This window comes from Gobius niger (genome assembly GCF_951799975.1).
Source record: "Gobius niger genome assembly, chromosome: 4".
NCBI lineage: Eukaryota > Metazoa > Chordata > Actinopteri > Gobiiformes > Gobiidae > Gobius > Gobius niger.
Genome location: NC_136855.1, coordinates 17,470,340 through 17,492,780, shown reverse-complemented (window position 1 = coordinate 17,492,780; position 22,441 = coordinate 17,470,340). Strand labels below are relative to the sequence as shown.

The window sequence follows — 22,441 nt, the reverse complement described above, 5'->3', positions numbered from 1 at the left end:
TGGCTTTTGCTCTTCTTTCATGTCTGAAGAAAGCGCTTTTGTGCTGGACAGCCCCAGCAACATGCGCTCTGTCTTTTTCTTCTTTCAGGACGTTCTGTATGGGGTCGAAGTGGAAGGGAAATCACAGCACAGACACAGCATTGTTGCTCTGGCCTCTAGGAATGAATGGTGGCACATGTTCCTTCAGAAATGCGGTTACATTCAATTATTGAAAGCTCCTGTACAATCCTTTTTCCTCTATAGATTAAATTGTGAAAGCAGGAATTTATGAAAAAACGGTGCTCTCCGCATCTTTGATTTATCTTGACGTTGCCGTAGCGATAAACTCCACTTGTAGCACGTGCATGCAAATAAATGTTTGTGATGAATCAAGATGTTCAGTTTGGACAGGAGCTTGAGAGTCACTCTGCAAAAACAATACAACACTACACATCAAATAAACAGATGTCACAGCAAAATCAAGAGATCACGAAGAAACACAAGCTGTAAGGAGATGTGTTGGCATTCGATTATGTATTTATATATTATTAACAATACAAGCGTGGAAAGACGACTTATAGGTAGATAACTGATGGGGGGCTTGTATAAATCATCCTCTAAATCATCAACCAATGAATGTGCTATCCTAACTTGTTGTTCACTGTATGTGGTCTAATGAGTGCTCTGCGTTGAATGTTTTCTGGGAGGACGAAAAGTGCTGAATTTATTGAGTCAAGTAATCGGTAAATTGATTCCTCCTGATCCCAAACTGTGTGCCCTAAAACGTCATAGCTGCTGCAAACATTAGGGCTGGTTAACGCTCTTTTGGAGGAAAGGTGATCACTCTGTTTTTATGCAAACATTTGAGTTAAAAGCTTGAAGTGTGAAATGCTATACCCACCGTTCCCAAACCCACCTCTTACCTGTCTGTTTTTAATTGTGTCCTTTATTTATGACTGTGAGCTTGTTTTGTCTATCTGTCAAGGAAACCTTCGAGTGAACCGGAGACTGGCTCACCTCTGGTCTATTGTTTCCCCACAGACAGACAGACAGAGACAGTCCAGAGCAGAGAGAGGTAGAGGCTGTTTACCTTCCTTAACACAACAGAGCCTGGTGAGCCCCTCGCTCATCTGTGGGCAGCAGGCAGCTTAAATAAATCCTGTTTAGTGCATTATTTAGCACCCTGAATCACAACACGCACAGGGACTGTGTTTGAACCAGGCTAACCCAATTGCAGAAAGTACTTAGATGGTAAATGTTTGTTGGTGTTAGGCTCTGGCTTTTTTGTATTATTTAAAACATAAATCAACCATATTATGCTGCAAAAGTATGGCTGAAATTGCAGCTTTGAAGGAAAATGTAAAATATCCTATTAGGAATTGCAGTGCTCTCTAAAACATCCCGTCTTTTGGGGGTCTTGTCGTGAAGATCTGCTTTTCCTGCTGTTGAGACCTTTAGAAATGCATGTAGTTCTTGTGTTCAGTTTTCTCTAGAGCAAAAATGCAGCGCTAAAAACATCTCAATTGCATGACTCTTTAGACATGTGTGTAAACTTGTTGAACTCACATTTCACCAAATGGAGCATGTTGTCTTGACTGTTTATACCATTGATCTTAACTGCTTTAACTGAGGGCATTTTTTCTAACTTGGCTTTACCCAAATCTAAAGGTTTACAGCCTATAGGCCAGTGTGACACCTCATTTTCACCAATCTTTTTTGATGTTTTTGTGGCTCTTTTGCCGTGTTTTTGTCACATTTTGGAAGTTGTTTTTCTCCTGTTTAGTCATTTTTTATCTTATTTTTTGTCATATTTTTTTGTTGCTTTTTCATCACTCTGTAGTTATGCTTCTTTCGCTTTTTTGATTGTGTTATTGTTGCTTTTCCGGTATGTTTTTGTCGCCATTTTGCCACTTCTTTCCTTTTAGATTTGGTTAAAGCCAAACTGGAGAAAATGGGCTTGGTTCATGTGGGGTGAAGTCTTCACACTGTCTCAAGTCTTGTCACAGAGAGATTCCTTTGCGCATTGTATCATCGTTCTCATTGGCACACATTTCTGCAACTCTTCTGTCTCATTGATGTATATAATTTTTTTGTGTGCTGCATTAATTAAACAGTTGTGCAAATACTGCTCAATTCCATTTAGTCACAATGGCCTCAGTGCGTTATGAGAACGTTACTGTGACTTCCGGACGTTTTAGACCTTGTCTGGAGATGTTGTGGAGACTCTTCCCTGCATTGACCACTGGTTTGTGGCTCTCAACGCCGTATAAACTTCAAAATGCGGCCCTCGATGGAAAAAAGTAATCAGTATGTTTTTTCTTATGTATTTTTCTACTGGGCATGTTTGTATTGTCCCTAGTCTTGTGTTTTTATGTGTCGGTGAGCCTAAGATGAGTTTTCGGTAGACAATAAAATTCTATTCTATTCTAAAGTTTGGACACCCCTTGTGTAGATGGCTTGGTCAGAGGCTGTGCGTCTGAAGTTGCTGCTCTAGTGTTTCTCGTCTTCAGTGGTCTTGAGGGTGCAATTTAAAAAACGTTTTAATTAATGAACACCAATAAATAGCAGCCATTGTAATATGCTTGATTATGTTATTGTATACTATAGTAGTCTTTACCTTGACTGACCTACATACAATACATTTTTAGTCCTATCGATATATGTTGCAAGTGCAAAACACTGAACACTTTTAAGTTGTTGTGTGCAGGGCATTCGGGGGAGCCAAGATGTTTCCCGGTGGGCTGCGGCACTTTTGTTCTGGAAAAAAGAAAACTAATTAAAAACGAACGCTCACAGTTGGGCCATTAGATCGATAGGCATTCAATTGGTCTGCAGCTAAGAGTCCATTGCTACTGTCATGAAACATTCATAGACTTACACAAACATTTTTTCTTGTAACTCTATGACTCAAGTATTGAAATACAAAAGAAAAGAATATACTATTTTTTGCATCTCGCTTCACAGCATTAGTTCAAGTTGGTTGAGTCTAATGTAGCAATATGACATTTTTTCTGCGCTCTCCACAGAGAAAGGGCTGGCCGCATGAGATGGGAAAACAAAGATAGCAATGGGCCTGAGAAAACGAAAGGCTTTAGTGTCGTCATAATCCGGATACTACAAATAACATATTTCATGTATGTAACAAGGTCTGCTGACTGCGTTATGTGGCAGCCCCTTGTGAATAATAATGTGCACACGTCAAAGCACGTGGTCATCCAGGTGAGTTCAAGCCTCTAGGTACATGTGTGCCGGTCCTAAAACGGCTGGGCTAAAAGGAGGCCTCAACACGCCAGGACTTTGAAGGACATGACTTTTTTTTTCACGCTTGTTAGTTCTCAATGCAGTAAGGGCTCACTGTTGGCTCGACTCCATTGCCATATGCCACAGGCTGCCAATGATTGAATTAATTATTATTTCACCTGTACATGCTGTTGTTAGTATGCTATGATTATGTTTTAGTACTTTTAAGGACACAGACCTTTAGTTCATCAAGTTTTATTCCAAACTACTTTTTAACTCGCACTGAAGCATCTGTTTATTGGGGCTGTTTTTCCCAAATGGCGTGTTTACCCTTGGGACGGAACACAAAGCAGATGCGTATGAGTCCCATCTGTGCTTACATTAGTCAGGTCATGGTTTGTTTAACATGTGCCACGCTACTGCTCCTCTCTCGAATGTTTAAGACCCTGTTCTATATCATCAGCTCTGTGTCATATTTATTCACACTAAATTAACGAAGCAGCCGACAGGATCAGGAATACTGCTGATGTTGCTTCATTGTTACTTTGTTCAGAGCTAATCTTCTGTACTTTTGGCCTTTTTCTTTAAGGGATTAAATTATCCGCTTGCAAGCTTGTGTTGATTTGCATATTGCTTTGACAGGTCTTATGTCAGATGCCCCTCCCGCACATTGTTTTGATTTTTCCTTGCATGAGACAGGAATAAAGTTCAGTAGTTTGTAGAAACTTATGTTTGAAAACCTGGTATAACTTTACAGTTATAGTATAGTAATAGGACTGAAATCCAATTGGTTGTTGACCCCAAACCTTACCGAATAGGGACAGAATAACAGGAAACATGGTCCATACTTGGATATATATATTATTTTATTATTGAAAATGTAATCCATTTTAGAATCAACCCTAACTCTGTATTGTAAAGAAAAGGAAACCAAACACAACAGTATTGTGACGGCATCTACATTTCAAGAGTTCAATATATCACAGAGATTCAGTTATCAGATGAAGATACTGTCATTTCCTATGAAAATGTAAATTGAAGAATGAAAGGAAATCACTTCTTTCTGACACAAGACCCAGTTTATGTCACATTTCTATTTCTGAAGATGATGCTGAAGATCAGATTATGCACATGAAACGTGTTATTGCACACACTTTCAAATACATTGCAACACTTTATGTCTTGCACAAATCAATGAAAAGCTCAAGAAAGAAGCCATTGAGTCATTGGGAGGTCACTGGCTCCGTGTTAAAAACATTACCAAACAAGACAGGCCGATTCTTTTTTGAGCGGCTCGTTCAATATCTTGGTGCTATTTGCATTTACATATTTGGTGTTAATCGATAGCTTCAAGACAAAAAACACTGTGAGGTGCATGGAAGTACTAGAATTCTTTGCTCCGGATGAGATGTTTTTTTAAACGAGTAACTGTTCACCAGTAACTCATTGCTGGCATGTAATCGTGAGCTATTAATTTATTTGGACAAAACACTGCAACTAACTCATAGGGAAATAACAGGACAGGAAGAGCAGCGGCTCCAGAGGATTCAATCAGCAGTCATGTGACGCTTGTGTGTATATAGCCCATTTAACACCTAATGCAAAACAAAAACAAAAGATAAAGTGTTTGAAATCAAATTGCTACATTATTTTTTCATCATTCATCATCATTATTATTATTACTGAAACTAGGAAACAGAGCTTGAATATGACTTTTCTCTAGTGCATCTGTGTAAAATAGACTGTATGAAGCAAACAGAGGTGTCTTGCCGCAGGCTCTGGAGACACTGCTGGGAGCTTTACAGTGGCCGTACATCATGTGGGACCTAATCGAGTCATGATTGCTCCGCTGACCCCCACTCTTCTTCTTCTTTGATTTTCTGCCCGAATAATAGATCATTTACAGATTTCTGGTCCCTGTGCACCAGCCGCCTCCCTCCACATATACATTATGTTTCACACACCAGGTGCATGTGGTGTGAGGCTGCTTTGGGAGGTATTTTAACAAGGGACTTTCACCAGGTCCAATAGGAACAGTTTCTGATGCATATGTTTTAGGAATTTGATTCACATTGTTTTGCATCAGTCCTACAGCTTTTACAAGTTGCTTTACATTACATCATTCAATCAGTCAGTCAGAGCTGGAGACCCACATCTGCCCAGGGCTGACCGATGGAAATATGCCTGCCAGATTCTTTGTTAATAATTTTACTCACAAATCCAATGTGTCCATATCTGTAAATCATTTAAAGAAAGTGCCTGCTGCATGGACTCTTAAAATGTCACAACCCAAGCTGTGGGGCTCATTATGCATCATGAATGAAAACAAAATGCAATGTTCACATATGTAAAATTGTAAAAAAAAAAAAAAAAAAACTTGAATTGTTGTTCTCACCCATATATAAATTGTGATGCAGTTGTACTTTTTAGGATGACGCTGAGGCAGACATGTTGCTTAGTGCATTTCTATACAACCCACTTATTCTCCCTTGCGTAACCTTTCACCTCAAAGGCTTGTGCCACAATGACCGGAGCTGTCATCCGTGAGACCACATGGGGCGACATGTGCTGGGCTCAGGGAGCACCGCTATAACTGCTGCCTCCTCCTACACCTCTCAGCACTGTCCGTCTGCAGTCTTCATAATCCACACAGTCCCAGCCGTAGACAGCGCTGGGCTTCGGGGTCTTAGACGGAGCTGTGTGCTGCAATTACTTTGACCTCTGCGGCCACCAGGAGCTTGTTACAGAGAGGGAGGGAGTTTCAAAAGGATCTGGCATGTCCCAAATCATCGAGGGTAATTAGTGTTGATGGACAGCGACAGGAATTAAATGCAATGTACTTGTTCTTTTCAATCTTACCTCGACTGGATCAAAACTCTCTGCTGTAAAAAGGTTTGCCCAAAGAATAAACTACAGATGAGCACTCTGCGTCTAAGCCTGCTGGGACCTCATTTAGACCGGCCCTGAATGCAATCGGGAGTTTAGCTCACCTAGATAGTCGCTTAACTTTGGACTGCCATATGCATTATTCTCCACCATCCACAGACCGAGTTATCCAAAATGAATTTATATTATTTTACCACTTTATATGTAGGTTCCTAATGCTTTTCTTTTTCTCATCACTTTTTCACTCACACTGACTCTCCTGGTTATATGAAGCTGCACATTGAAATCTACCATTTTGAACTAGTGGGGTGTCCAACGTTAGTGGTATCTCCCTACCAATGAAAGATCATCTTTTTGTGATAGATTTACATGGGAAAAGGCTGTACTTTATATCTTAGCTATTACAAACAGTAGTCCAGTTCACTGCCTTTAAGCCTATAGTAGCCCAACCGTGCGAGCCTGTTATTTTTATTCTTTTTTTTCTGGCGACCCAAAAGTGCCATAGCCCACTGGGAAATGACTCGAATCTTCCGATTACCCTGCATGAAATGAAAGACTCAGTGGGGGCAAAAAGGCAGAAATTGTTCCGAACCACTGCCTTAAACTACAGACCGCAGTTTGCACCCCTTTGAAATTTTAAATAACGCTCATTATTTCATTATCATTCACTGGATGCATGTGACTCATCCGTCTGATAGTGTGCTACACATTCTATTTGTTCATCCAGGCCAAATGTGCTGAGTCACTCTGGGTCAAGTTCTGAATCGAACTGTGCTATTGGTCCAGGTTTTCTCTTAGAGAGGCTTTCAGGCAACTCTATTGTTCAACAAAGGGGCGTCACTTTCATTTGTTGGTACATGTGAAAGGGTTTTTGAAATGTGTTGGGAAAAAAATGTTCCCTTTGGTTATAGATTCTATTCCATTGTCAGGTTTTATGACTCAATGGGAAAGTATTTACCCGTGAATACACTGCAAAGAATGATTTTGGACCTGGTCAGTGTATTTTGTCATTGTGAAAAGGATAAACAGTAGCTCTGCACACCTAAGTGAGCGACAGGTGCATAGAAGAGGAGGATACATAACTTGACATTGTGAAAACTATCTACATTACCAAAATACCTGCTACGTTTTTACAACACAATCCCAAGCTCTGTTCAGTCATAGAAATCATTTTCAAGTTTGCTCCAATGTTTTTCTATGTTATATGTAGATGTCTTGGAAAATGTAGCAATCATAACAATGATTGTAACTCAAAATGTCCTTGTTTGGGCCACTACTGCCTCCCCGTTTTGTGCTTCCCTTTCATCCTTGTGGTTGGTGCTCACTGTTGACCATGGCTACGTCTACACCATCAAGAGTAGACTATACACTGGCTAAATACCTTGTTTACATGCCTCTCTGTGTTTAAACATGTGGTCCGATTTTTTCCCTCAGAATGACGACATTTCAGATTTGTTTCAAAGTAAAACCCCTGCCCTGTTTTGACGTTAAGTGCATGCTGTTTGAAGCCTGTGTACCACTGGCAGGTAAGCGTGTTATTCCTAACCAGCTCTGGCGTGTCTATGACAGGATTAGCATATCAGAACTAAAGCCAGTGTCCAGCAGAGGCATTCAGGGCGCTCTGCTCTTTCATGTTCAGTGAGGACCCTTCAGGCCTCTCGGTGAGATCACTACAGTCCCCAGTGCGAGGGGAACAGGAGCAGGCCACGGCCAGATTTTCATACGGATGCATAGCTGCTATTCAATATGTGCAGTATGTGCCTTTTTTGTGACGTATAGGTCAAGGTGTAAACATCAGAAACAGTCTTTGTTTTATTAATGTCTTCTGTACTCTTTGATGTGCTTCCATGAACCACGGTAGAGCGGTGTGAGTCCCAGCTCTGACCAGTGCATGCTTTTGTTGTGTCCTTGGGCAAGACACTGCACCCGCCTTTTCTGTGTTAAAGCAGAACTAAGTAACTCATGCCCCTAGAGGCCATACGCGGATCTGCAGGTGTCACAATGACACAATGGAGATATTGTTTTTCACTCAAACTTGGCTGTAAATACTGCTAAAGTGGTGCTAGCCCGCAGCTAGCTTTGCCCATTAGCCTGTTAGCTTCTTCTTCATGATTCCATTAGTGTGTATTGGTTTTCTGGACCGAGACACAAGGGGGAGATGAAAGTCACCCAGAGGGACTAAGAAAAGGATTTATTAATGTAGACGAGTTACTTAGTTCTTCTTTAAAGTCTTCCTGCTCAGTTTGAATTGCGAGTTGTGCTCTACAGGTAACTTCCTTGCCTAAGTGTGACTATGTGATACATGTGATCAAAGAGTCTAGATAGTCATGTTTCAGTCATGCAGTCAGACGTAGTTTACTACCTCTGAGAGTGGGACTGTGCAAAGCAAATCTACAGACGCTATCTTCTGTTATATACTTGCAATAGGAATCTTTAGTTTACATAAGTCATCATTAGAAGCACAATAGTTGAGCCCACACTGTGAGACATTCTGATAAAGAGCTTAATGCCATTTGATTTCCACAGACACAGTTATTTCCTTCCTGAAGTAAATGATTAAAATCAGCCAGACACACTTTAACAGACTGCGCTTCGGTGTTAAACAATGAGAGCAGCAGTTGTACGTGCTGTGCCCTCAAGAGCAGACTTAATGTGTGCTGTATGATGTGTTTATTCTATTCACAGTGAGTTTTATTGAATGAACTGTGTGGCCTGTGGCTACTGCCCAGATAAAGAGAGACGAGTGCTGCTCCCTGAGTTATTACCAGAGGCACAAGCGCTACCAGCAAGAACTGTGGCGAAGTCAGCCTGCTGCCTCTATCAGCTGCAACACACTGACACAGCCAATTCTTATCCCCGAGATATGAGCTCTGCAAGGGGTGGACTGGGGGACAGTCCGGGGCCAAAGCAGGACTCAAATTAACTCAAATTAAAAAGATAAATGGCAGTTATTATGGTACCAAAAGTCAGTCTTTTAATGAACTGTGCTTTTAAAATCCTCAGATAAAAATACTAACGGGAAATGACTTCAATCCACACATCACAATGGTGTAATTAGTGTTTTGATTGAGAGATTGTATGTAATCATGAATCACACTGAAGACTCATACATCTACATATCATTAGTAATCAGCATCTGTAATGATGACAGTCTTAATGGGGCGAGCCATTCACTGAGTACAAGACAAAATATAAATAAATGTTTTATTATGCTCAGAGCTTGGTGCTATAGTGATATGTAATATCACTCTGCTTTGGCTCTAGGACAGAGACAGCTGCATTGTTTGAGATGACTGAATACATTTGGTGTATTTGGATAATAGAAACTGTTTTATAAAGATGATACATCTGAGTCTTGATCTATCCTTGTTGTGGTCCATGAGTCAATCTATTATGAAGGCTTGCCTTGTATGTCCAATCTTTTTTAATTTTACAGCGCCACAACTTTTCTGCTAATGATGTGTAAAATTTGAAACTGACTTTGACTATTTCCAGGAATATGGAATAGGGCATTGTACGACTACTCTCCTAAATCCATTTAGTTTCCCATCAGTGGCACATCGTCTATGAGAGACTCACACAGAGCGGTGCTTCTGCTCCCCTCGTATACTCTCATGTTTGTCTCTGCTGTGGTCCATCCCTCCATCTTGCTCCTCACTGAGTCCAGATGGAAACAGTTGGGGGCCAGCCCGGCACCAAAGTCTGATCTCAAGTCTGTCTGTAGAAATCATAAATGAACACAATATGGGAGAAAGTGGACACTGACAAAGTGGGCAGAAACTTCAGATGTTAAAGTAATCACCATCAATAGCAATTTTATCCATGTCAGATGATGTGTGACGTGCTGATGTATTTGCGATTTGAATCTTTGTTTGCCTTGTTTGCAACACCAGTGTTTTTGTGATGGATACTATTGGGATTGATACAGTGACATGTGGCATAGGTGTAGTAGGATCTTGCCAATATACTGTATAACAATTCAAGTGTTTTTTATTTTACTTTAAACCACATTGATGCTTGATTGTGGATGTAGAAGTCATCAGTTCAATCTCTGTATCTCACTCTTGGCACGTGTCTCCATTGTCTTAACTTAAGTCCATCTCTTTTCTCTCTCATTGCTCCTGGCAGGTGATTGACATTAATGAGAAGTTGCGAGAGTCGAGGCGATTCTGGTCCAAGCTGCCTGACGACATCTGCGCCCGGGGCGTGTTCAGCGAGTTGGACGACGAACAATGTTGGAACAGCCACGCCAGAGCCAGGTCTGTGGCCACTGCGGGCGCCGGTTATCACAGCCCGCCTGCCAGGGATTAAAATACACTCACTGCTCCCCAGATTACCTCTCCCCTGTAAGTACAATACTCAGGTTTTAGACTTAGAACCGGAGTCTAAGCCTCGAGGCTCAAATACCCAGAGGGCCGTGCAGTTTCTAACACCTCTCGCAAGTGCTGCACTCACGGGGTATCTCAGCAGAGCAGTTAGGGATGTCGTTCTTCTGTTACTGGAGCGGAGATATTGGCAGAGCTGGAACATGCGGGCTTAGACTCTTTTGGGTAAAACACTGGTATGATACTGGCATTGCAAATCGTACAAGTTGTGCCTCTATTTTATATTTCATGCGAGTACTTCTCAAACTGTGGTGTAACACGGGCTCATGCTCAGTGCTCTAATGTGTGAAGTTGGATTATTTAGGAGCAGCATTCCCAGTTAAGAGCTCACGTATAGGGAAAAGTTGTGGTTTTGTTCAACTTCTATTCCAGCGTTTGTCCTTCAGTAGGATTTGTTTTTTTCTTTTTCAAAGTCTGCTGAATGGAACTTTAAAAGCAAAATGTGTCTTACGGCACATGGTGTAAAAAGCTAGGGAGCCACAGATCACAAACACAGTACAATGTTACAAGTTTCTCACATCAACTAAAACCAATCAAATAAGTTGTATGCTGTCAAAAAATCACAGTCAGCGACAAGCACCTTTATGAAATTACGGAGAGGTTTGTCTGCAAATCATGCACATTTTGTCCCTCTGATTCAATAACCTGCTGTTTTACAATAACAAAAGATGCTGTTCTCATTTTGCACTGGAACCATGAATGAAAGAGTCACATTGACACAATTATCTCCTTTCTGCTCTATTGTCCATCAAATTGAATACCAAAATCATGATTACAGATATTTCCCTGAAGTGGTGAAGGAGGGACTGACAAACCAAATCAACAACCCAGAGGTGGAGATCGACATCACCCGCCCCGACACTCTCATCAGACAACAGATCATGGCTCTGCGCGTCATGACCAACAAACTCAAGAACGCATATAACGGCAACGACATCGCCTTCCAGGACTCCAGTAAGTCCATATGGTTCAAAACAGAGCCAAGATATGATGGAAAAAAGATGAAACTGTATCTCTGTCTTGGACTTATGGCTAAAAAAAAATATATATATATATATACATGCTTTTCTCAACATTTTGATCTACCAGGATTTAAATTTTCACAGGTTCATAGCGTTATGTTTTACGAAAACAGCTGCATTTCACAGTGGAGTTGTGCTGTTTGCCAACACCTTTAAAGCCTGTTTAATCTTTTTGTTTTCACTTACTTTACTTTCCCAGTGACTAAACTGAAGCAGAAACTCTTGCCAGTTACAATCGACGCCTTTTTGGGCAGACTTGTAAAATGTCTGCAATCTGTCACTGAAGTGGAGGAGTGCCTTTCTCTTTGAGGGTGCAGCTTTGTTACATCAATTGCAATTACAAGCAAACAAATCCTCGCTCAAGCGCATGCTGTCGTTGAGTCCATGTAAGAGTGGCTGCAGCCAGTGACTGTAACATGAAGGGAATCCATACTGATAAATGTGGCAAATATTTGAAGTTGTTGAACTTAAATATAATAATTATTATGTTATGATATAGCACTTTTCAGAGAAAGCTTGAAAAACGAAGTAACTTGTGTACCTTAATAAATCCTTTTCGTAGTCCCTCTGGGGGTAATATAAGTGTCAATGGGATGATTGGGGGGTCTTTCATCTCCCCCTGGTGTCTCTGGCCAGAACTTTCTTGCCTCCAGGTCGAAGGCGCAATACACACTAATAGAATCACGAAGAAGAAGCTAACATGCTAACGGGCAAAGCAAACTGCGAGCTAGCGCCACTTAAACAGTATTTACAGCCAAGTTTGAGTGAAAAAATTATCTCCATTGTGTAATTGGACGTACAATATCCCTCTCTCCCTTTGTCTTTTCTGTCAGCGTAGTATTTACTCCCATGGAAAATGTATGAGTAAAAAACTGCAACATGCTACGACACCTGCACTGGCGCTAATGGCCTCTAGGGGCATGAGTTACTTAGTTCTGCTTTAAAAAGTGCTGCACACAATCCCTGAAAATCGGGATAAGAAGGACAACCCTTTAAAATTTTAATTAAAAAGCATAATTTTAAAATAAATGGAAAAATAATGTGTGTGTGCTTCTGGGAATAAAGAGCTAATTTAATAGTTTGCAGGACATATTATTCCTTTTATTATAGACTCAGACGGTTGGATATTTAAAGCTTTATTTTCTCAAGGACGTCCCCCCAATGACTCAATTGGTCATACTTTTTCTACTATCTAGTGTGTCTAAACATGTGCTTGTCCTCTTGTGTCCCAGGTGACGAGGGCAGCACTTCGGGCAGCGGCAGTGGCTGCACCGAGGGCTGCACTACAGAGTACAGTTATGTTGGGACTCAGGAGGCTCCTGTGGTCAAGGCGGACCGCAGTGGCGAGCGGCCGGTCAAGGCGGGACACCCGCCATCCCACAGACCCTCGCCCCGCCTTCTCCTGGTCACCCTCACTCTCCCCCTGTGGGCCATGCAGAAGGATTGGAGATAATACACAAGAGAGAGATGCCACTGGTTGGAGAACTGTAACTTTAAGACTGTGTGGACAGCTCACTGCGCCGGTCACTGGAAGCTAAAAAGGTTTACCCTGCGGTGTGTGCTAAAAGTGCTGCAAACAACCCAACCCTAACCCAAAAAGAGAATGCCCACGATAAATTTCTTCATGCGATGGGACAAAAGTGGTGTTTACGTTACATTCGGTGGGTGGGTTGCATTGTCCTAAAGGGGCAATGTCCAGAAAAAAAAGGGGGGATCTGTATTTTCTTTACATGGGAGTTTGCGAACGACGTCACACCGTTTTTACTATCCGTGATCTCACCTCAAACAAGAGCTGAAAGTCTTACTGTGTGCATGTATGGCAATGATGTAACCTGACTTTGTTTTAGGCTTCGGACTGGTGTCTTTAGACGAGTGGAGAAGCTAGCAGTTCACCCGGTCACCCCCGTCCGCTCATGTCAATGTGGCTTAAGGGAGTAGCGTTTTTACCTGGGCTGCTAGTTGCACATATAATTATCTCTGAGAAAGTGCTACGAGTACTGCACTAAGAGAGGAAGTACTTTGCACAGATTGCTTTAGTTTACGGCTTCTTATGTTAACAGGCTGTTGTACATCCGGACCATATATAAAAACTATATTTTTCATTTAGCCGATCGTATGGGGACTGTACCTATCAACCGCTTTGTATGTGGAAGGTACTGCAATCTTATCGAGATACTACGTTTTATATTGTACTTTCAGTTTGTGTCATCACAACACAACATAAACTACATCGTATTGCTGCCAATGGTCAATATTCCAATCTGTTATATCCAGGTATGCGCTGATGATATTTTCACACAATGATCAAATATTTCTTTAAGTCATGTGGCTTTTTGTCACAGGCAAAAGTCTTAAAAGGATGTTTCATGATTTTTGACATAGGGCCTCATTTCCTTGTTTTCAGAGTGTTGTTTATTTCTAGATTTTTTTTATTTATTTATTTCCTTCATGCAGTCCTTATACACTGCTCACAAAAACTTAGGGCACACTCAAAAAACACAATGTAACTCCAAGTCAGTCAGATTTCTGGGATATCAGACTGTCCAGTTTGGAAGCCACGCTTATTGTGAATCAATTTCACTTGGTGTTGTGGAAATTAAACAGACAACAGGTGGAAATGAGAGGCAATTAGCAAGATCACTCCAAAAGAGGAATGGTTTTGCAGGTGGTGACCACAGACCATTTCCCTGTCTTCATCCTTTGTACCGTATTTTTGGAACACTTTTGCATTTGTCCAATGTTCTCACCACTAGAGGTATCATGAGGAGCATCTACAACACACAGAAGTCGCTCAGGGAGTGATGCTCATCCAAAATGGCACGTCCATTCATGCTGTGGCAAGAAGGTTTGCTGTGTCTCCCAGCGCAGTGTCCAGAGCATGGAGGAGATACCAGGAGACAGGCCAGTACACCAGGAGACCTGGGGGGGGCCGACCGAGGTCAACAACCCAGCAGCAGGACCGCTATCTGCTCATTTGTGCACGGAGAAACAGGAGAAGCACTGCCCGAGCCCCCAAAATGACTTCCAGAGGGCCACAAATGTGCATGTTGGGACTCAAACGGTCAGAAACCGACTCCATGAGGGTGGTATGAGGGCCCGACGTCCACAAGTTGGGCCGGTGCTTACTGCCCAACACCGTGCAGCCTGATTGGCATTTGCCCGAGAACACAGCGATTGGCAGATTGGCCAATGGTGCCCTGTGCTCTTCACGGATGAGAGCAGGTTCACCCTGAGCACATGTGACAGACGTGACAGAGTCTGGAGACGCCCTGGAGAACGTTCTGCTGCTGCAACATCATCATCCAGCATGACCGGTTTGGTGGTGGGTCAGTGATGGTCTGGGGAGGCATTTCATTGGAGGGCCGCACAGCCCTCCATGTGCTAGCCAGAGGTTCCCTGACTGGCATTGGGTACCGGGATCAGATCCTCAGACCTATTGTAAGACCATATGCTGGTGCTGTGGGCCTTGGGTTCCTTCTGATGCCTGATAATGCCAGGCCACATGTGGCAAGAGTGTGTCAGCAGGTCCTGCATGATGAAGGTATTGATGTTATGGACTGGCCTGCCCGTTCCCCAGACTTAAATCCAATAGAGCACATCTGGGACATCATGTCTCGGTCCATCCATCAATGCCACGTCGCACCACAGACTGTCCAGGAGCTGACTGATGCTCTAATCCAGGTCTGGGAGGAGATCCCTCAGGAGGACATCCGTGGTCTCATCAGGAGCATGCCCAGGCGTTGTAGGGAGTGCATTCAGGCACGTGGAGGCCACACACACTACTGAGGATGATACAGACTCGTTTTGAGGAATGTCTACAGAATTTGGATCAACCAGTGACCTGATTTGTGAGCAGTGTATTTGAAGAGTTTAGTGGTGCCAGGCTTGTGCTAGGCTAGCGCATGTCTATGGTAACTAGTAGCCTGCATTTAAAACCTCTTCAAAATCATGGGTTAGTCCTCCAAAAGTTGCCATATCTGATTTGTAGAAAGCTCCTTTGTGAATTCCATATGTAGTAATGCCAGCCGCAGGTAAACAAACTACTGTATATCTGGCAAACTAGCAGATCACTCCGCCGCTGCGTAGCTTACAACCAGGGAGCTGATGCTGCTCAAATATAAGTTATTTTAATGCAAAATGGTTATATTTCAAAAATTATTCAGTCGACACAGACATTTATATTGGTAGTCTGGTGTTAAAAGTGATTTGCCTCAGGTGTACTGTGCTTGGGTCAGACTGTTTTTAATGCAGGCTACTAGTTACCATAGACATGCACTAGCCTAGCACTAGCCTAGCACCACTAAACTCTTCAAATAAGAAGGACTGCATGAATTAAAAAATATATATCTCCAGAAATCAACAACACTCTGGATAGCAAGGAAATTAGGCCCTATGTCAAAAATCCTGAAATAGCCCTTTAAGCCCACATCTGTACTGGGTTGTTTTTGTGTCGAGGACGTTTCGCCTCATACCTAAAGAGGCTTCATCGGCATCTTCTAATAGCAGCTGGCTGTATTTGTACAGATCCATTAGGAAGGGGTTTCCATCTCTTTGTTGTAAAAAAGCACTCTCAACTTATATAGCCCCCATTGTTTAGGGAAGAGAATGCTACCGCAAATATCTGAAGTTAAAAATAAAGATGGAGGCCATTTTCATAAAGAAAGACACCCAAGTCTTCCGTCAATAGACTTGGGAGTCTTAGACTCTATTTACCCTCTATTTACAGTAGCCTGCTCTGTTGTAAGTCGAGGCATCAAAGGTACTATCCTATTTCTGACACATAGCCCAGATCAGAACAGTCATTGTGAACAGAGTTGTTAATACACTCGTAATAGATCAGTATACTACCAGCCTTCTGATAAAGTCTGCTCTGTTTCTGACAAAGTGAAATGTCCTCACTAAACAACCCAGCACATATGACAGCTAAGTTATTGATCATTTTTTTCCTTAGTTGTGGCTTCCCTTCTTTTAATTGCAAGCACATCCTTCCTTCATCAGGCCAGCGCTCTCAGTCCTGGAGCGGTGCAGTCCAATTTGCATGTGCCTCTTTGTATATTCACCTCACACCTTTGGTGAAGCCTACAGGGTAAAAACAGGGAAGTGGACATGCTCTCTCTCTCTCTCTCTCTCTCTCTCTCTCTCTCTCTCTCTCTCTCTCTCTCTCTCTCTCTCTCTCTCTCTCTCTCTCTCTCTCTGCAAGGCATGCACAAAGTCAGCATCTTTGAGCGGAGTACTGTGTCAAGGTTGGCCGAGGAAGGCAACTCTGCTAGAACTGAGGTTACTGTTCGTATTGTTTGTTCTCCCGGACGAGCCCTGCACCCCCGATTTGACCTTTGGTGTGTTTTGAAGCATCGAGGAAGCGCAACCGGCTTTAAGCACAATATCAACTCAACAAAATCCAAGTTGTTGTTTTTTTTATGAATCTCATAAACAATATTTTATTCACGTGATACAGTACTACAAGTCAGTGGAGTCAGTACAAATAACATACTGTATCTCGGAAATTTAGGATAGGAAAGAAAAGTAACCGGACAATCAATAGATGTTTGTTCAAAAACATATCTATAAGAACGTTTTGTCACTTATGATTTAAACTGGAAACATTTCTATATGATATTTGGATCTAAAAGTAGCATTTATGAAAGATAGTTCACGCAGCACATCATCATCACTGCATTAAGGCTGTGCGTTCCCTGCAATTACAGTCAAGTCTTTAACCTGGAGTTGAGGAAAAGCGGGGGGAAAAAGCACCTCCATTTCTCCTTGTCTTATCGGAAAGAAAGAAAAGGTGATGGGCTCTTGAGTCATCTATTGTCAGGGCGCATCCAGCTCTAACTCATCACATAATAAGGACCTGAACCGCTCTCACATAACCAATAAGCCAGTCTCCTGTCTCAATGGGCAACTCCTACACAACGCAGCCCTGTAACAAATTAACAGCTGCTCTGCGCATCTCCGAGCAACTGCGAGCGCCACGTAGCATACTAAAGCAACCCTGGGATACAACTGTTGTTCTTTGTCTCAGAAAAGCCCAGTGCTCCCGTTCAGCCTGGTTCGGATTTCCCCTCACATACAAACAAGAGGAGTGGCCAGAGTCTCAGCAGTAACACTTAGCCAGGACTAAATGCAGACAATTATTAAACATAGCTTTAGAGCAATTGTGTTCTTCGTAAATTGAGGTATGGGGTACCATTGTGAGGAGCAGTCCAAGTCACATCTTTATCTTGGTTGCAGTGGATAGATAAAGAGCACTCACTCATTTAAATACATATAGAACAGCGATCTGGAACATTATCTGCAGTAAATAATCCATACCACTTTGAGAATGCCCGATCTCATCTGATCTTTAAATCTATGCAGACTTGGGTCCCATTAGTACCAGGATGGGAGAACTTTCCAAAGCAGCACTTAGCTCTGACCTCACGGCCCACAAACATGTGCAAACACATTTCACATATCAGACCTGGTGCAAGCTTTGAATGATGCGTGAGTAAGTGGTTGGTGGTGGTCAAAGGTGCAGCTCGCTTCCCCAAGGCAAGCTGCGGCTACATACGTCTATTACCACCATGACGTCCATCATGTTTTTGAAGCAGCTTGTGATTATTTACACCAGTCACGTAAGTCAGAGATAAAGTCGGTCGTCTTTAAATTTAAGCCTGTTGTCACTTGTGAGTATTTTCGAAGCAGGAAATCAGCACACAAGAGTTTTTTTTGGCAAAAGTTTGCTGCAAAACACATCTCAAGAAGAAATGTAACAGAGGAAAGCCCACACAGTAACAAACAATGAACGGCCCTACCTTCTCCACGGGTTGAAATGATTTATCAGCGAGGCCTGGCTCCGCGGGACGATGTATGCACAAACAGATGGTTGAGCGGTTGACCTGCGTGGCTCTCAGCAGAAACAGCTCCGGGGCGAGGTCACGCCCACCATCACCAACAACGACCAAATTAAATCACTGGCACATCACCCCGATTTGTCCAGTGTGACAGGAGACACTGAGAGCAGAGAGGGCATCCAGACTGCCTGACCACTGCACAAGGGGATATGCATGTGTATGTCTAATACAAACTTAAAAATCAGGCCAGATTGATTGCTACTATTTTTAACTGTACCCAAGCAACACAAATATGCTTTATACTCGTTCACCGGATTTTGTGTTAAAATACAGTGGCGAGAAAAAGTAACATCGTTTACAACGTTTACATTTGATCGTATTTTTAATGGCCATATCATGTAATCATTCACAGGAGAGCATGGAAAAAGTAAGTACACCCTGTATTAAATAGCTGGCTTCTTTTGCAGCAATAACTGCTTTTTTCTGTAGTTGCAGATAAGACGCTCACAACGATCAGGATGAATCTTGGACCATCCCTCTTTACAAAATTGCTGCAGTTTAGTGACATTCAGGCAGTGTACTTACTTATTCCACGCTGTCCTGTGAATGTTTACATGTTGTGGCCAATAAAAATATGATCAAATGTAACTGTTTGGGTGGTATTAGTTTAAGCAGACACTGTTTGATAATTCCTGTGATTTTGATGGAGATCAGACCACATTTAGTGACCAACTTAGGCAGAAACGTAAGAAATGTGAAACTGTTCTTACTTTTTCTCGCCACTGTATGTTATGAGGCAACATGCAAACCAGACTGCACCGTGAAAGTCTGCCCAACAGTAACGTCCTGTAGGTGACGCTGGGAACAACCAATTAACTTATGGATGTCAGGCTGGTAGATTCACACAAAACCCTTTCTTGAGTTTCTTTAGCGAAGCTGCTATCCATTATGCAATTAGTTAGATACGTCCAATTAGCTGCTCAAAGTGTCGCTTTTAGATAGACTCTTTAGAATAACATGCCATGAAGGGAATTAGTTATATAGGCCTTGTCTGAAGCCGCCATTTCCCTGAACCTTTCACTTCACTCCCACCAGCCTTAGGTCTTAACAATTAACATGCTCTCTCCTCCTCACAAATCATACACAATTTGTATTTTGTTTACAGAGGAGCCTCGTGTTGCAGCAAAAATGTGTAAATCAGACATGGGTTATCACAAGGGAACTGTCTATAGCTCGGTTAAGTTTATTATATTGTTGATTGATTCTGAGAAAACTCGTCAAACATTAATAACATCCACGCCGTAAACAAAGAATAAGCTTCAAATACTAACAAGCTATTCCAAAATTTAAACCATTAAACCAATGTAGATAACATTAACAAAAATGTTGAAGAATTGGGCCCAACTTGTGTACCTTATAAAGTGGCCGGCTGGTGTGTTTCTTGGATGAGGCAGTGAGTGAGCCGGAACAATCTGTGAATATGATGAGACAGGAAGTGTGGCTTCAGATACCGCCTTTGTTTCAGCACCGGGTCCTTGAGGTGTCAGTGAGGCGTGACTTTTATTTCCAGACACAGCCTTTATCGTGGATCGGTTCGACTATATTTGGCCATGCAGTACAACTTGATGAATAACCTTCGTTTTAGTGTCTGTCATAATCATTTTTAAGTTAATGTTATGCAAAATGTTTATGTTTTCTTTCCTGTCTTTCAGTCCTAACTTGTTCGATTTTACACTTACAGTACAGTAGCTAGGTGGTTTCATCCATTGATAAAAAAGTTTTGTTTCCACCAAGCAGTACAGTATAAAACAACATCATTTCTTTTGTTCATATGTCAAAGTGTGCACAATACAGGCTAAAACCTCCAGCTACTTCAGACCAAACAGAAGACTACTTTACCTTACGCTTAGCCAATTATATATTATTAAGTATGTCTTGTTTAATGAGTCTTACATTTATTGAAATTCAAAAATTAATCATGAAACAGTGCCTCAAAAATTGCACAATGTGTGGGAAGCAAAATGTGCACATTTCACTTTTTGAAATGAATTTTAAGGAAGGAATTGTATTATGTTTGTTCAGTCCCTGTTTTATGATTGATCATAATACATCTAACATATATTGTATTAATTTGACCTAATACCATGTGCCTCTTGGTGGAAACAGCTTTATTTCGCCACACATCTATCCTTTCATTTCTTGGCAATTTGAAAAATGAAAAAAGTCCTATAGGGTGACCTTAGGGGATTGTGGGTTTTCTACCGAATGTTTAAAATGTGTTATGCAAGGTCTGTTGTCCATTCGATGTGAGTCATTTGCTGCACTTTTGCTAACACATGCTGTGAGTGTGGTTCTGTTGTGGTTTATACAGTAAGGAGCACATAGGATTTGAGCTGTCAGTGCACGCTGTTTAAAGTGTTTGGGGAAAGTTATTATGAAGCGGGTGGGTGTACAAGCAGACATGCCTTACCATTTTTTAAAAGACTCAAATGGATTGCTTATTTGGCTTTTGTTATACATTCTTGTATACAGAAAATACTACAAAGATAATAATAAACATTTTATTTAAAAAATAATACAGTTCATTCTTTTTGTTTAAATTGATATGCAACATTACTATGTCTGAAAGTTCTTTCACTCCCTGAGCTCCAGGATTCACTTATCCCCGACTGGTTTCTCTTTCAAATGCTAATGTCTTTTTAAAAAGTGTAATGAGAGGCACTATCAGAACAGTTCCAGGGAAATTATCCCAGACCTAATAACACACGGATCGTTCTAACAAATCTGCAAATGAACCTCAACGTGTTCCAGGCAGTTTTATTTGGAGCTTTCTCTGAGCCAAAAACACTTAGTTGATCAGTTTCTGTCATTTTTATGCAAAGTAGCACCCAAAATGTCTTGGGTTGGTTGGACTTCTAAGTGTCCATGGAGACGGGAGCCAGATCTGTGTATTTAGCTTCATTTCCACATGTGAAGCACTCACAATACTTAATATTATATAAAGTGCAACATCAAAAGTATATGTACACAGTAGGAGACAGTAAGGAGAGGCAGGAGGAGAGTTCAGCTCCCTGAAGCCTGGTAGTTGCATGTATGTTATACATTCTCAAAGATTCAAAATGTAAGATATCAAGTGAAACTTGCATGAAATGTAAAATGTTAATTCATCTATGCAGGACATTTAAGTTTGAAACTGACTCCTGCAGGATTACCTGTAATAATTGGTGAACTGTGAAATGTCTGACAAAGCTTTAATGAATGCAGTGTGATCCTAAGGTGCCACACATGGCTTTAAATAGGAATTTGATAATGTTTTTGTTTTTTTCATTGTCTGTCTATAATGTAGTCATTCTTAAGGTTTACTGTAACCACATACAGAAAGTCAGGTAGAATCACTGAACATGCATTTATTTATTTACATGACGACAGAACACACAAAAAGGCTGAGTCTAAAAGTGTTATTATGATTTGTATCTTTCTATGTCTAAAATGATGTATGTGCTTCAATTATGGATGGCACTCAGAGTACGGGTCAAATTATGTGTGTAAATTTATAAATTCATAGACACACCGAGTATATTTTCTCTTCACGGTGGATAATTTGGGATTGCTCGCGGCTAATCCCCTGCAACTGTAAGAGGAAGCTATAACTGTACCACAGCCGCAGCCCTGATCTGCATGGCGAGTAAGTGAATACATTTCCTCTGTTTTATCTTTACGTTCAGAGTGTGTGAATAATTCTCTCCAAATTCCAGATTGTGCAGTTCTATTAATTCTTGTGATTAGCATTTTGTGCTGCTGTATCAGAAAGCTGACAGCGCTGGAGCAGGAAGAGGGAAGAGGAGGAAAGATTATAGTGGAAAGTGGGGAGAAAAAAAATGGTAGTTACTTTTTTGTGCTTAACCATAATTTACTGTGATCCACATTTTTACAAAACCAGGGATATTTTAAAAGCCTAATGTCTTGGCTCGTAGCAAAACGGTCCCCGTTTGTGACCAAATGATCGCCTATGCTATTTAAACTGTATAATGTGGGACCATCTTTTCTCTAACTTTCCTTTTCATCATTGTCTCAGTTTCCCCACCATGTTATA

General features: G+C 41.5%; 1 protein-coding gene across 2 annotated transcripts in view; it reads left to right on the top strand.

Moving 5' to 3' along the window:
- Window positions 1–13,800, top strand: part of gpc6a (glypican 6a) — a 150,782-nt gene extending 136,982 nt beyond the window's left edge. For both annotated transcript variants that reach the window (XM_079555328.1, XM_079555327.1), the window contains 3 exons: window positions 10,234–10,364; window positions 11,269–11,444; window positions 12,745–13,800. In XM_079555328.1, the coding sequence (XP_079411454.1) occupies window positions 10,234–10,364; window positions 11,269–11,444; window positions 12,745–12,965 (528 nt within the window). In that variant the 3' untranslated portion in view covers window positions 12,966–13,800. The remainder of the gene's footprint in view (window positions 1–10,233; window positions 10,365–11,268; window positions 11,445–12,744) is intronic.
- The last annotated feature ends 8,641 nt before the right edge of the window (window positions 13,801–22,441 follow it).